Here is an 11338-nt window from a genome sequence, read left to right as displayed (position 1 = left end):
AAGGATTGGTGCCCACAGGGCAGTGAGGGTACTGAAAACCACCACTGGCGACCACAATGGAACCATTGCGGTAGGTTTCAAGCCGCACAACCGTAGCACTCTGATCTTTCAGCTTTTTCAATATGAAAAATCCGAGGCAATGGCATTGTAAGTTTATAGAAATCGATCTGATAGCAATGCACCTCTTGGCCGCTGCCCGCTAAACAGGCGGAAAGCATGGGCTGTGCAACGCACTGTGCCTGTTCATTGAGGAAACTTGACCCGATCGCATTCTTCACAGGTTAAACCTCGGTCACCTAGAGGATGAAGGTCGCTTACAGTACCTAACTTGAGTCGTTGAGCCGACATCTTCAAAGGCTGCTTGGCAACCTCCTCGTCTATCGGCATAGGCTCTCGCGTAACAATGTTATGGCTCGGCGTGAAACAGAAGCTAAGCAGCAGGGTCAACTATTATTGGGAGCAGTTAGGTAAGGTTTATCAATCGATAAATGCCCTTAATATATCGACCTACCAGGCCAAGACAAGCTGCCATGGCCGCTAGACTGGGGTTGTCTCGGAATTCACAGGATTTCTTTGGCTCTCTTGTCATCCTCATCCGACGCTACGATAAGGCGGCCGCCTCACCCTCCTGGACGACATCAATAAACGAGACGAATCGGGGGTAGTTTACTGTGGCATGGGCAAGGGTTATTGGCCAACCTCCATCAATGTTGGCATAATGCTGACACGCCCAGCCAAGACAGCACTGTCACATTGCCTGCTGCATATCTGACCTAGCCTAACAAGGCAAATCATCTCACATCACATCATCTTGTCTTACCATACTTGAACTGTCATGGCGGTTACTGTCACGGATATAAAAGTGGTTGCGTCACCCCCCAACAAGGCACAATGTCAAATTCAACCTCAACTTGAACCAGCAACTAACCATGGCTAGCGCATGTGAGCTCAACCAAGAAGATGATCCGATTGGACCATCAAACGACACTCCACCCTCCCTCGAAGAGCTTAAGGCCGTTGAAGACATACCCGTATTTGATAGCAAGGGCGTCGAGCGCCCGTTTAAAAGCCTTTACAGCGGACCGGGATCATCTGGCCGTGTCTTGGTCGTCTTTGTGCGCCACTTTCTCTGTAGTGTACGTGCCTCTGACCCTCTGTTGTAATTGTTGGACCACCATCTCTAATCTAGATTTCTAGACCAGCTCAAACTATGTCAAGTTTCTATCCGAGGAAGCCAGTCCTGAGAAGATTGCCCCCTCCAACACGTCCATCGTTATTATTGGAAATGGGGTTTCTGGGGTGATAAACATGTACATTGAAAATACGGGCTGCAAGCACCCTGTCTATGTCGAACCAACAGGCAAACTGTTTGAAGGATTGGGCATGATCAAAACATGGGTCGGGGGACCGGCCACGAACTACGCTTCAGATTCGAATACTTCGTCCTTCTTCCAGGCAGCGTCCAAGCTCGTCCGGGGACTGCTGGCCGGTTACCCTGCGACCAAGGTCGGACAACCAAACCAACAGGGCGGTGAATTTCTGTTCGAGGGCAGCGAGGAGGCAAGGATGGTGACATGGTGTCATCGCATGAGGGTCAGTCGAGACCACACCCCAACTGAAAAGATGCTCAAAGTTGTATTTCCGGAGAGTTAGAATGTTTTTGGCCTTTGAATAGTGAATTCTGCTTATCCTTAGCCAGATGGTGAAAGTGACTAAAACACGGCCCTGTGCATCTAGATCTACACGCTCTTTGCTCTACAGGCGGCTTGAGACAACAAGGATAGGAAAGAAAGACGAAAAGGGGGAGGGTTAAAAGATCTCAGTGTAAAATGAAAAACACGGGAATGAACCCCACCTATTATTTGCTGCAGTTTTGTCTGGGGGTCATTCCTGTGTTTTGCGCAACCAGGGGGAATGAAGCGGGCTGCTATTGAGCTTTGGACTCTTATATGGCCACACTAAGCACCAGCAAGAATGGGACTAATACATAAAATAGCTATTCCCTCGAGAACAAGACTTTTCCAATGCTGTTCAGCTTTCACATCTCTCACTCCGCATCTCTTCTTGGACGCCCTTCTACCGTCACCATGATTCCCCCCCAGCTCTTGGGTGCCTACAGGCAGTACAAGCAAGACACCGATTCTGTCGCTTCATGGCTGGCCTCGACTGCCATTGCCCGCGGCTACCCTGCTGATCTACTGGCCACTTCACTTTCAACACCTGCCCCGAAGACGAGCGGGCGATTGAAGGGCAAGGCGAGAACCAAGGCTCGCAGCGGCGGTGCATCTAACCCCAAGCCAACCAACGAGAAGAGGCGCATCATTGCCATCAAGGACTTTGTACCACTGGCCAACTTTATTGCTGGTCGTCGAGTGTCAGTACCCGACGTCTTCTCCACCACCATTGACCGGCTCATCGCTCTTCGATCCGGGTTTGGAGGCAAGCTGGGCGAAACTGGAGCCAAGCCGGACCCCGAATCTGACGAGAAGCATGGGTATTTTGTTGGCATCCTCGAGGCAGTCCGAGAGGCTCTGCGACCCAGAATGGCCCCCACCACGGCAGCTGTGGCCCTAGATGCCGTCATCGAGGCAAGCAAGGACACCTCCAGGGATCCAACCCAGGATCTAGGGGGTAGGTTTGCAGCTTTGATGGTAGATGAACCATCTGAGAGCTCCCTGGCCGGAAGGTGATGCGAGCACTCAGGGACGCCTGCGAGCCTATTCTGAGAGACCAGCCCCACGCGTATATGAGTTTGGCCAGGGAGGTCGACATGCCTGGGGTAGTTTGGTGCATTTTCAACGCCGTGTATGGACTCAACAAGAATGGACGTAGGATAGAGCCTGACTTGAGAGTTCTGAGTGTCGCACACGCCACTTGCGAGGAGCTTCTTCGCGGCGATGAGGTTCGGAAGGCCTTTAATCTTCTTTGCCGGTTCAAGCATATTCATATCAAAAACGAGAATGCCAAAGAGCAAGATGAGAATGCAGCTTGGATATTAGGGTAATGCTGCAGCTCGACTCTTGGGGCCAGGAGCCTGGAGAGGAGTAGTTTGGCGGCAGGCTATCTGTAAATGCAATAAAATCTCGTATTTCTAGCTGATCAAAGGCTCGGAGAGCAGGTATCATACTCCCTGGATCACTTCCATGTAGCCTTGAGCATGAAGCGGGCCTAACCCATCTTTGTTTCTATTGGCGCCACTGAATAAGCTAGTTACGTCATACTTGAGCGGAGGTGACTCAAATGAGCAGATCATCTCGTGTCTCAGAACGAACAAGCTTCTCTTCAAGACACCAACAGCTCAAGAGAAACCACAATCATGTCCCCTGTACGCGAGTTAGACCTCATCGACAAGGTCGCCGTGATAAGCGGCGCATCACGCGGCATAGGACGTGCCATTGCCTTTAACCTCGCAAGTCGAGGCTGCTCCATCCTCGGAACCTGCACTAGTGACGAGGGCGTCACGGCACTCTCATCAGGCCTCGATGAAGAGATAACAACTCGTGTGTTTGAAGCCACGGCACGAGAACGACCTGTGAGTCTTACGATTAAAGGGCTCATCGCCGACATCTTCTCCGAAGACTGCGCTAGTGTCATCGCCAACGAGATCAACAAAACATTCAACAACCGTATCGACATCTTCATCAACTGCGCTAGCGACCCCATGCCTGGTGTTATTGGAGAGATGGAAATCACCGAGGTCCAGCGCAGTTTGGTCGGAAACATCCGAACCCCTGTTATGATCGTCGAGGAGTTTGTTCGCCGACGATATTTCCAGCCTAACAGTCGTATCATCTACATCTCATCCATCCGATCTCGACAACCGTGGAGCGACCAACTCATGTATGCAGCTGGAAAGTCAGCGGGCGAATCTCTGTGTCGAACATGGGCCCAGGCATTTGGCGGCAAGGACGAGAGGTATAGCTTCATGGACGGCACGACTGCCAATGCCGTCACGGCCGGTCTGACCGAGACTGACGCTGTCGTCGACTGTGGCCCGGAAGCAGTCAAGCGTTTCCAGGATGAGTTCTTTCCGACACAGAGCATCCCACGGTTTGGACAGCCTGAGGACGTGGCTGATGTAGTTGGACTTCTCTGTGGCAATGATGCGCGGTGGATTACAGGATGTGTGGTGAGTGCCAGTGGAGGAGGCATCAAGATTGGGTAAAGACTCTGATGGGCATGTACCCACATGGACGATACTGTCTTGCTGGCTTAACTTGAAGGCCGGGCGATTTAAGAGGCCGAATACTATCAGGAACATCTATGTAGCTCTCACAGGGTCATCCCCCATTACATCAGGCCCTCGTGCGTGTCAAAGGAGGTATGCATCCCTGCAAAAATCTCCAGAAATTGCTTTTTTACAAGCAAGGACATCTCAGGGCAGCGTTTCTCCGATCCTCCTCCGACTAGGGCGACAGTTAGGTCTCGTTGAGCCAATGATGCTATGCCAGTGACACTGGCTTTTGGGTCATTTCCAGGCTTTCTCCAATCTCCCCAGTTCTTCCCGCTTCTTCCGATCGCGTGTTTTACTCTGCCTGAATCTGAATCTTCATTCTATCAGCCATGGAGCGATAGGCGGCTTCAGCACCATCATGCGTCATGGTTGACTACTCGCCCAACATCATTGCCTCGTTCTGTATTACTTTTCCTATTGCTACGCTCGTGGTCATCCTGCGGCTTATTTCCAAGCGTATGACAACTACTGGATATGGACTCGAGGACATACTCGCCGTGTGTAGTTGGGTGGGTTGAGATGCCTTTGCGTCGCGAATGGATGTTGACAATGACTGGTGGCTTAGGTCTTCTGTCTCGGATATTGCATTGATGTCTTGATTTGTATGCCTTGATTTCCCCTAGACTTTCCCCGGCTTACTTATACGATGTTGCATAGGGCTTGCCGACTACGGCCTTGGTCGACCGATTGAGCAAGGCCTGTCCTCTCACCTAAGCTTGGACGAGAAGATAAAAGTATCTTGGCTGATCCTATGGTGCTCAAGTATTCTTTACTCGTTCACCATTGCCTTTTGCAAATTTTCGATCCTTTGTTTCTACTGGCGCCTCTTCAAATATTCCAGTGTTAGGATTCCGGTCCAGGTCCTCTCTGGCCTGACCTTGGCCTGGTTCATCTTGCGACTCTTCCTGGTAACACTTCAGTGTATACCTATCCGAGGCTTATGGGATCACTCAGTCAAGCACACCTGTGGCGTTAACGAGACTGTGTTTTTCTTTGCGACAGTTCTTACACATGTCTTGATCGACTGTGCCATTCTTGCACTTCCGATAATTGAGGTTGGCAAGATGCATCTCCCCAAGGGCCAGAAGATTGCAGTGATTGCCCTCTTCATGTTTGGTGGCTTGTAAGGCCCTTCCTAGGACTTTTACGCGCTCTCTAACGTCTTTTCTTGCCAGAGTCTGCCTTGCGTCTGTCTTTGTGCTTGTTGAATCGCTCAAGTTTAACTCTCGCTCAAAGGAAATCACGCTCGAAATGGGAGTCCATTCCTCAGCAGCAGTTGCTGAAGTTAACCTTGCGGTGATGTCGAGTACGTTTTCCCAGCTCTTCAAGATATCTCTGGATCATCACTCGCTGATTCATCACGCAGCCTCACTCCCATTGCTACGTCCCATCTGCCGTAGGATAATGCCTGGTTTCTCATTTTCCTCAAGAAATGATCGCCAGTCAGAACAATCCCCTCAAGATGTTGTCCTGGCAGACTGGGCTACCAAATCATCCGTTGTTTCTCCAACTAGTCAACACAATGTTCGACCGCCAGGCTCGTTGACGGACAGGATTCAGGGCCAACATTCGCATTTGTCGGCCCAAAGTCGCAGTTGATTAGGGGATCAGATAGTTGACGTACCAAATAGCGGTATTTCTATTGCATTTCTATCGCATATACCTCTTTGTAAGGATTTGATGAATAGTTAGAAGGGATTCTCTAAGATTTGTTCCGTATTTACGTAAGGCTTTGTCTATACTCTCATTCGATGAAGTACAACTATGAATAGATCATGATAAGAGTTTGTCGGCACAGGCCGGAGCCCCGGTCTGATAAACGGCAAACATTCAATGTGAGAAGCATCATTTGGTGCATGACGAATCGTGCTAGAGGTATGGAGAGGAATGAATTCAAAGAGATGATATCAAGCGATGACTTGTAGACTATATGTGTTCCTGGCCCATCGGCTGCTCTTCAGTCCACCAACATCTAGGCAAAACGATACTTCATGTAGGGAATCCAGTTGGAGACAAGATCTACCTTTTGGGTAGTAAAAGAGCAGGCGCTGAACTCGGGCCACTTGTACACCTTTGAGAAGCCAGCTGCCGTAAAAGTCTGCTCCTTGTTGGTTCGGCAGGGGTAGTCAAACTCGACATCAATCCAACGTTGATAGGGGACGGCTCCAAAAGCAAGCTGAAGCTTCTTAGTCGCAAGCGGAAACTTGGCGAATTCTTCGTTGAAGGCATTGATGACCTTCAAGAAATCGCCGACCGGGCCTTGTAGGGTGCTCTTGATGATGTTCTGGGTCTTGATGAAGCCGTCGCGAACCTTGCGGAGCTCAGGGGTTCGTGAGAGCTCCTGGTTGTTCTTCCAGTCTGGGACGAGGATGGCATCGAAGCGCTTGAGGACTGCGTCAACCGTATTTGCGTGTTTCTTGAAGGGCGTGAAAGAGTAAAAGTTGGCCTGCATCTCCTTGGCATAGTAATCCAAATTGGTTGTGACAGTACCAAACCCATTCATGAGCATACGTAACGTCTCCAACTTGTTGGGTACGACGAGGTCGTAATATGGGCTGACGGGTGCAAGCTTCTTTAGCTCGAGGTTGTACGCGGTTTGGATGTTGTTTAGATAGCTGTCGAGAAAGTACTGTCTCATGTACTCTGCATCGCCAGCTTGGTAGCCAATAATGTATAGGTTGTCTATGCTCTGGAGGAAGAGTGATACTGCGCATCATTAGCCCTGCCCATAGTAGAATAGTTGAGGTCACTAACCTTGCTTGATGAATCCTGCCGCTGTCTTGCCCTTGCATTCGTTGCCTTGGCAAACAGTGTCCTGTATTTCCGTGATTTTGGCATTGGCCGAGTCATAGCGAGCCTTCAGAGTGTTCCACGAAGTAGACATGGCTGCAATCTTTGTCTTCCAGGCTCCCTTGAAGGAATCTTGCCATCCCTTCAGCAAAACAGAAAGCGATCCCTTTCGGATCTGCGTATCGGCGGTGATCCAGTTGATAAACCACTGCCGAATCACGTCGAGCCGCTTCTGGCTGCACGAGTTGGTCTGACAGAAATCGATTGACGTAACTAGGGATATGTAGGAGGTCACGTTGACCTGAAATGTGTGAACGTTGTGTCAATCGAACAATTTATGAGAGAAACAAACCTCTGGTGCTTGAAGCACTGTCCATCCATCCTTGTTTGCGAGCTCCTTAGAAACGACACTCGCTTTGTTGTCCTTGGGAGCGTAACCTTCATCGGCAAATCTCTGTTTTGGGAGTTAGATGATGATCCAAACACAACAGGCATAGAGTCAGTCTCGCTCACCTTTTCAATAGAAGAAATGGCATTCATGGCCCTAGTGGTCGCTCCATTGACCTTACCGCCGGTCCAGATGGCGGACTCGGCCTTCTTCTCGCGAAGGGCATCAGGCAATGCCAAACACCATGTGGCATACCCGTTGACAAAGTCCTTGTTTGGCAAGACATCGTTGATCATGTCACAAATGTTCTCTGAGTTAGTCAAGATCTCGACTCCGCACGGGCTAGCCTTGTTGCCGCCTTGGATTCAGTCAGTATTTTGAATCTGTATCATCATGTCACTCTTACAGTTGGTCAGGGGTCGAGAATCATAGGGAATGTTGAAGTTCTTGGTGCAGCCATCTGTGCCCTCAACGGCGCTGCAGATGGTTACAATATTCTGGTCTGGCCCAGCAGCGGAAGGGTGCACCAGCACCAAGGCAAGAAGCGTGAAGGAGCGAGAAAGGCCCATGGTAAGAAGAGAAGTGTAAAGGATCGAGTGCAATGAATGAAGTTGGTATTTCGAGTTGGTGTGTGCAGTTCCAATCTCAAGAATATGGGTGAGGCTTTACATATATACTCAATCAGGTGTTCCCAACTGCTCACAGCATAGCTGATTCCGCGAAGCGCTGTGATCCAGACTCGGCTATGTCAGACGCCATCGTGAGCCAAGAATGTCTCAGTGGTCGCCGACTTGGCTGACGGAATACAAAGCCACACAGGTCTATTTCCATTGGGTCATTCCTCTCTTTCCTCATGTTCGCGTAAGGTTCCCATGGGCAGCTGGCTTTGACTCAATACAGTCACTGTTGGTCTTGTAGGGCTGAACGAGGCTGTTGTTTAATCGAATGCGCCTGGGCTAGCCCACGCCATCTTTAACCGCAATTATTCACACTGGACCCTTCTCATCGGCAATTGCCGAAATTCTCTTCTCAGGATCTTATTCAGGCGAGACTGGCGTCCTTGGCACTCAGTTTCTACGTTCGAGGCCATTCTCTCGAATCAGCTCGTCTGAATCAGCCTTGAGCTAGACTCGGCCCGAAACATACAGATCATTGTTGAGATCCGCTACCAGAAAGCTTGACAGTCTAGAGCTGCTAAGACTGGCTACCATGCTCTCGTCCCGAAAGTTACATTCCAGGAATTTAAGCATAGTGGAATGTCGTATGGCCCCTGGCCTGAGCGGATGCTGAGGTCTACATTCCTGTACCTCGTGGCTTGGACGAAAACGGAAGCTGAATCAAGGTTAAACGATCAGCTTGTGTAGCTATGAAGTGGCTTTAATGTCCACGGAGATATATGGGCCGGTGGCAGAGTGCCTAACGAATACTTCAGCCCTGTCGGACATGGCGCTTGTTATGGCTCAGCGCCGCGAGCATCCCGTGCTACCTAGTCCACAGTCGTTAGAGACCAACGGCAATAGAGATAAGGCTATGCTCGGGGCAGATATCTCGCCTCTAGACTCTTATCCCATGGGTTCCTGTAAATGTTGCGAAGCCACAACATTTGCCGCATAAGACAACGTCAGCCTCTCGGGACTGGAAGCATTCTTAATGTTGGAGCAACGAATGGCTTGAGTAACTGATAAAGTGTGAATTTGTGTCTGTCATAAGAGCCTTCCTGTTGCTTTAGGCACTGCATGAAGACTGTTATCCCCCAAAATTACTCTACATTCTCCAGACTCAGAACTGAGACAGCCATGCATCTTCCAAAGCACTCACGACCACTTTGACTCCTAATCAGCCCTGCTCCATTCCTTCTTGATCGTAGACTCCACCCAAATGTTTCATGGCTTCAGTTTAAACCTAAAGCCGTTTGGCATAATCATCAGCCCAACAACGTCCATCTTCCATGGATCAACTTCTTCCACAGGCTCGATGTCAAAGGCCCATAGAAGTCTCGCAACTTGAATGAACATTCCATCAATAGCGACCTTCTTCCCCAGGCAGCTTCGCCTTCCTTGACCAAATGCGGCAAGGGGTAAGCTACTTCTTAGCTTGGGCTGGCCGTTGTTCTCATCATGGATCAGCCACCTCTCGGGGACATAGTCGTCCAGATCTCCCAAGGACGGATAAAACACGGCTTCATCACGTCCAATACCCCACGCGTTGGCCATGATCATGGTTTCCTTTCTAATCTTTATCCCTTTATACTCGTCATCTCTCTCGGCCCTCCGTGGGACGCTACCGGGAGCAACAGGCCTCCAACGCAAGAGCTCGTGAACGGCAGCGTCAATCAGAGGTAGTCTCGGTCGGTCTTGGAAACTCGGGAGACGATCATGTCCGACAACCTCGTCAAGCACGGTATGAGCCTTCTTCAGAAAGGCCGGATTCTGAATCAAGCCTAGGAACAGCCAAAGGATCTGACGCGGGGACGTCTCCATACCGCCTTGGATAGAAGTGGCAAGCATAAAGGCCAGGTCGAGATCCGGAACTTGGGGGCTTTGGGCCTGTTTTTTCAGTCGCTGCAATGACTTGCTTGGTTGCATTCCACCCCTCACAGCTTCTACCATGATTCATAAGCTTCATGTAGAGTTTCGTTTGTTCGTCATATATCTTGTTGGCGTGGCGCTTCCAAGGCGAGACCAAAGCTGGGAGATGGCGAAGTGCGGGCAGAGAGTCAGGGAGACCAGGGTGGGCAACGAGGTGTGATAATTTCGCTTGCATATTCACGACTTGATGAAGAATGGGATCTTCGCAGGTGGGGATATGCATACCATAATGTAATGACATTATGATGCTGCCCTGGGTGCGCTCGAAGAGCGAATAGACCGCCCTGGTCGAGGTAATATGATCTTCGCTCCTTTCGGCTAAAGCAACGAGATCCACGAGCAACTGCATAGACTCGAGTTCCATTAAGGGTTGATATCGAGGAGTAGAAGGCGCTCCAATAGTTGGTGACAGGATGCGATGATACAGCTGGAGGTCGGCGTCGTAATCATGCAAGAGAGTGAACTTGGATTTACCTGGGCCGGCACCGGTGATCATCTCCATTGTGACTGACCTCGGCCTGTTGCTATACCACTGACTGCGCTTGCTGAATAGTTCTGTCGCTACTTCAGACGTATTGAGGATAATAATGGGAACGATCCCAAACAGCTTGGCCGTCACGATCGGGCCGTTTTGCTTTGCCCAAGCATCCCAGTTGATGAGCGGTTTGTCGGGCGAGTAGTGCAAGTCCCCAAAAAGAGGGAATTTTCGTGGCCTCGACCCCTCAGCATCACTTTTGAGGTAAACATACACAGCGGTAATAATAGTGAGAATAAGTAAGATGACAAAAGGTGTTAAATCAACCATGATGACTGACGGTAGCGATCAAGTGCCCAAATAGGCGTGCTGCAGAGAAATTGCTTCGCCCTGGGTAATATACGCGCCCCTCTGCGGGGATTGATGACGGCAGCGCCTTGATGTCTAGGTGTAACAACGAAGCTCTCGGGACTTGGTCATCGGAACTGAGTCTCGGCATTTCCGCCAGGGTGTAACATCGTCTTACCACTGCTCAAAGTCCCGTGTGTCTCTGTGCCGATCTCGTTTACCTACACTTTGCTTGAAATTCCATCATAATTGAATCAAACGCAATGTCATGTTCGTAACTCGGCCGCATCTACGAGTTTGGCCCGTGGTCTAAACCTACAAGCCAGTGGGAATTCCATCAACCTCCATAGGCTCCACCTGATATTGTCGTTTCTTGTGCTTCAATGAATCATAAAAGCCTCGTTGGTCCTCTTATGGCGCACCCCCTGAAACAACCATTATCGTGCTTGGCAAGTTATCAGCACTGTCAGACGTTACACAAATTGTACCAAGCCCAGCTATTCCGACAGTGAGCT

The 11338-nt window shown here is 50.1% G+C and overlaps 3 protein-coding genes across 3 annotated transcripts; 1 reads left to right on the top strand and 2 right to left on the bottom strand.

Annotated features, from left to right (window-relative positions):
• Positions 1-929: 929 nt before the first annotated feature.
• MRS44_011375 (uncharacterized protein) lies at positions 930-5361 on the top strand (the record flags this gene model as incomplete). The annotated part of the gene is made up of 7 exons (XM_046279981.2): positions 930-1136; positions 1198-1577; positions 1997-2631; positions 3249-4129; positions 4576-4731; positions 4800-4836; positions 4892-5361. 7 exons carry the CDS (start codon positions 930-932, stop codon positions 5359-5361), a joined length of 2766 nt encoding a protein of 921 aa, XP_046134919.2.
• Positions 5362-6206: 845 nt separating this feature from the next.
• On the bottom strand, positions 6207-7981 carry MRS44_011374 (uncharacterized protein; the record flags this gene model as incomplete). Its single annotated transcript, XM_046278410.2, has 5 exons — positions 6207-6940; positions 6989-7325; positions 7377-7478; positions 7538-7770; positions 7819-7981. 5 exons carry the CDS (start codon positions 7979-7981, stop codon positions 6207-6209), a joined length of 1569 nt encoding a protein of 522 aa, XP_046134923.1.
• A 1314-nt stretch (positions 7982-9295) lies between these two features.
• On the bottom strand, positions 9296-10805 carry MRS44_011373 (uncharacterized protein; the record flags this gene model as incomplete). The annotated part of the gene is made up of 2 exons (XM_046278411.1): positions 9296-9950; positions 10003-10805. 2 exons carry the CDS (start codon positions 10803-10805, stop codon positions 9296-9298), a joined length of 1458 nt encoding a protein of 485 aa, XP_046134924.1.
• Between the last annotated feature and the right edge of the window lie 533 nt (positions 10806-11338).

Source organism: Fusarium solani (assembly GCF_023522795.1).
Source record: "Fusarium solani strain SB1 chromosome Unknown bctg00000007, whole genome shotgun sequence".
Classification (NCBI taxonomy): domain Eukaryota; kingdom Fungi; phylum Ascomycota; class Sordariomycetes; order Hypocreales; family Nectriaceae; genus Fusarium; species Fusarium solani.
The sequence above is the reverse complement of the archived record's forward strand: the minus strand, read 5'-3'. Positions and strand labels throughout refer to the sequence as shown.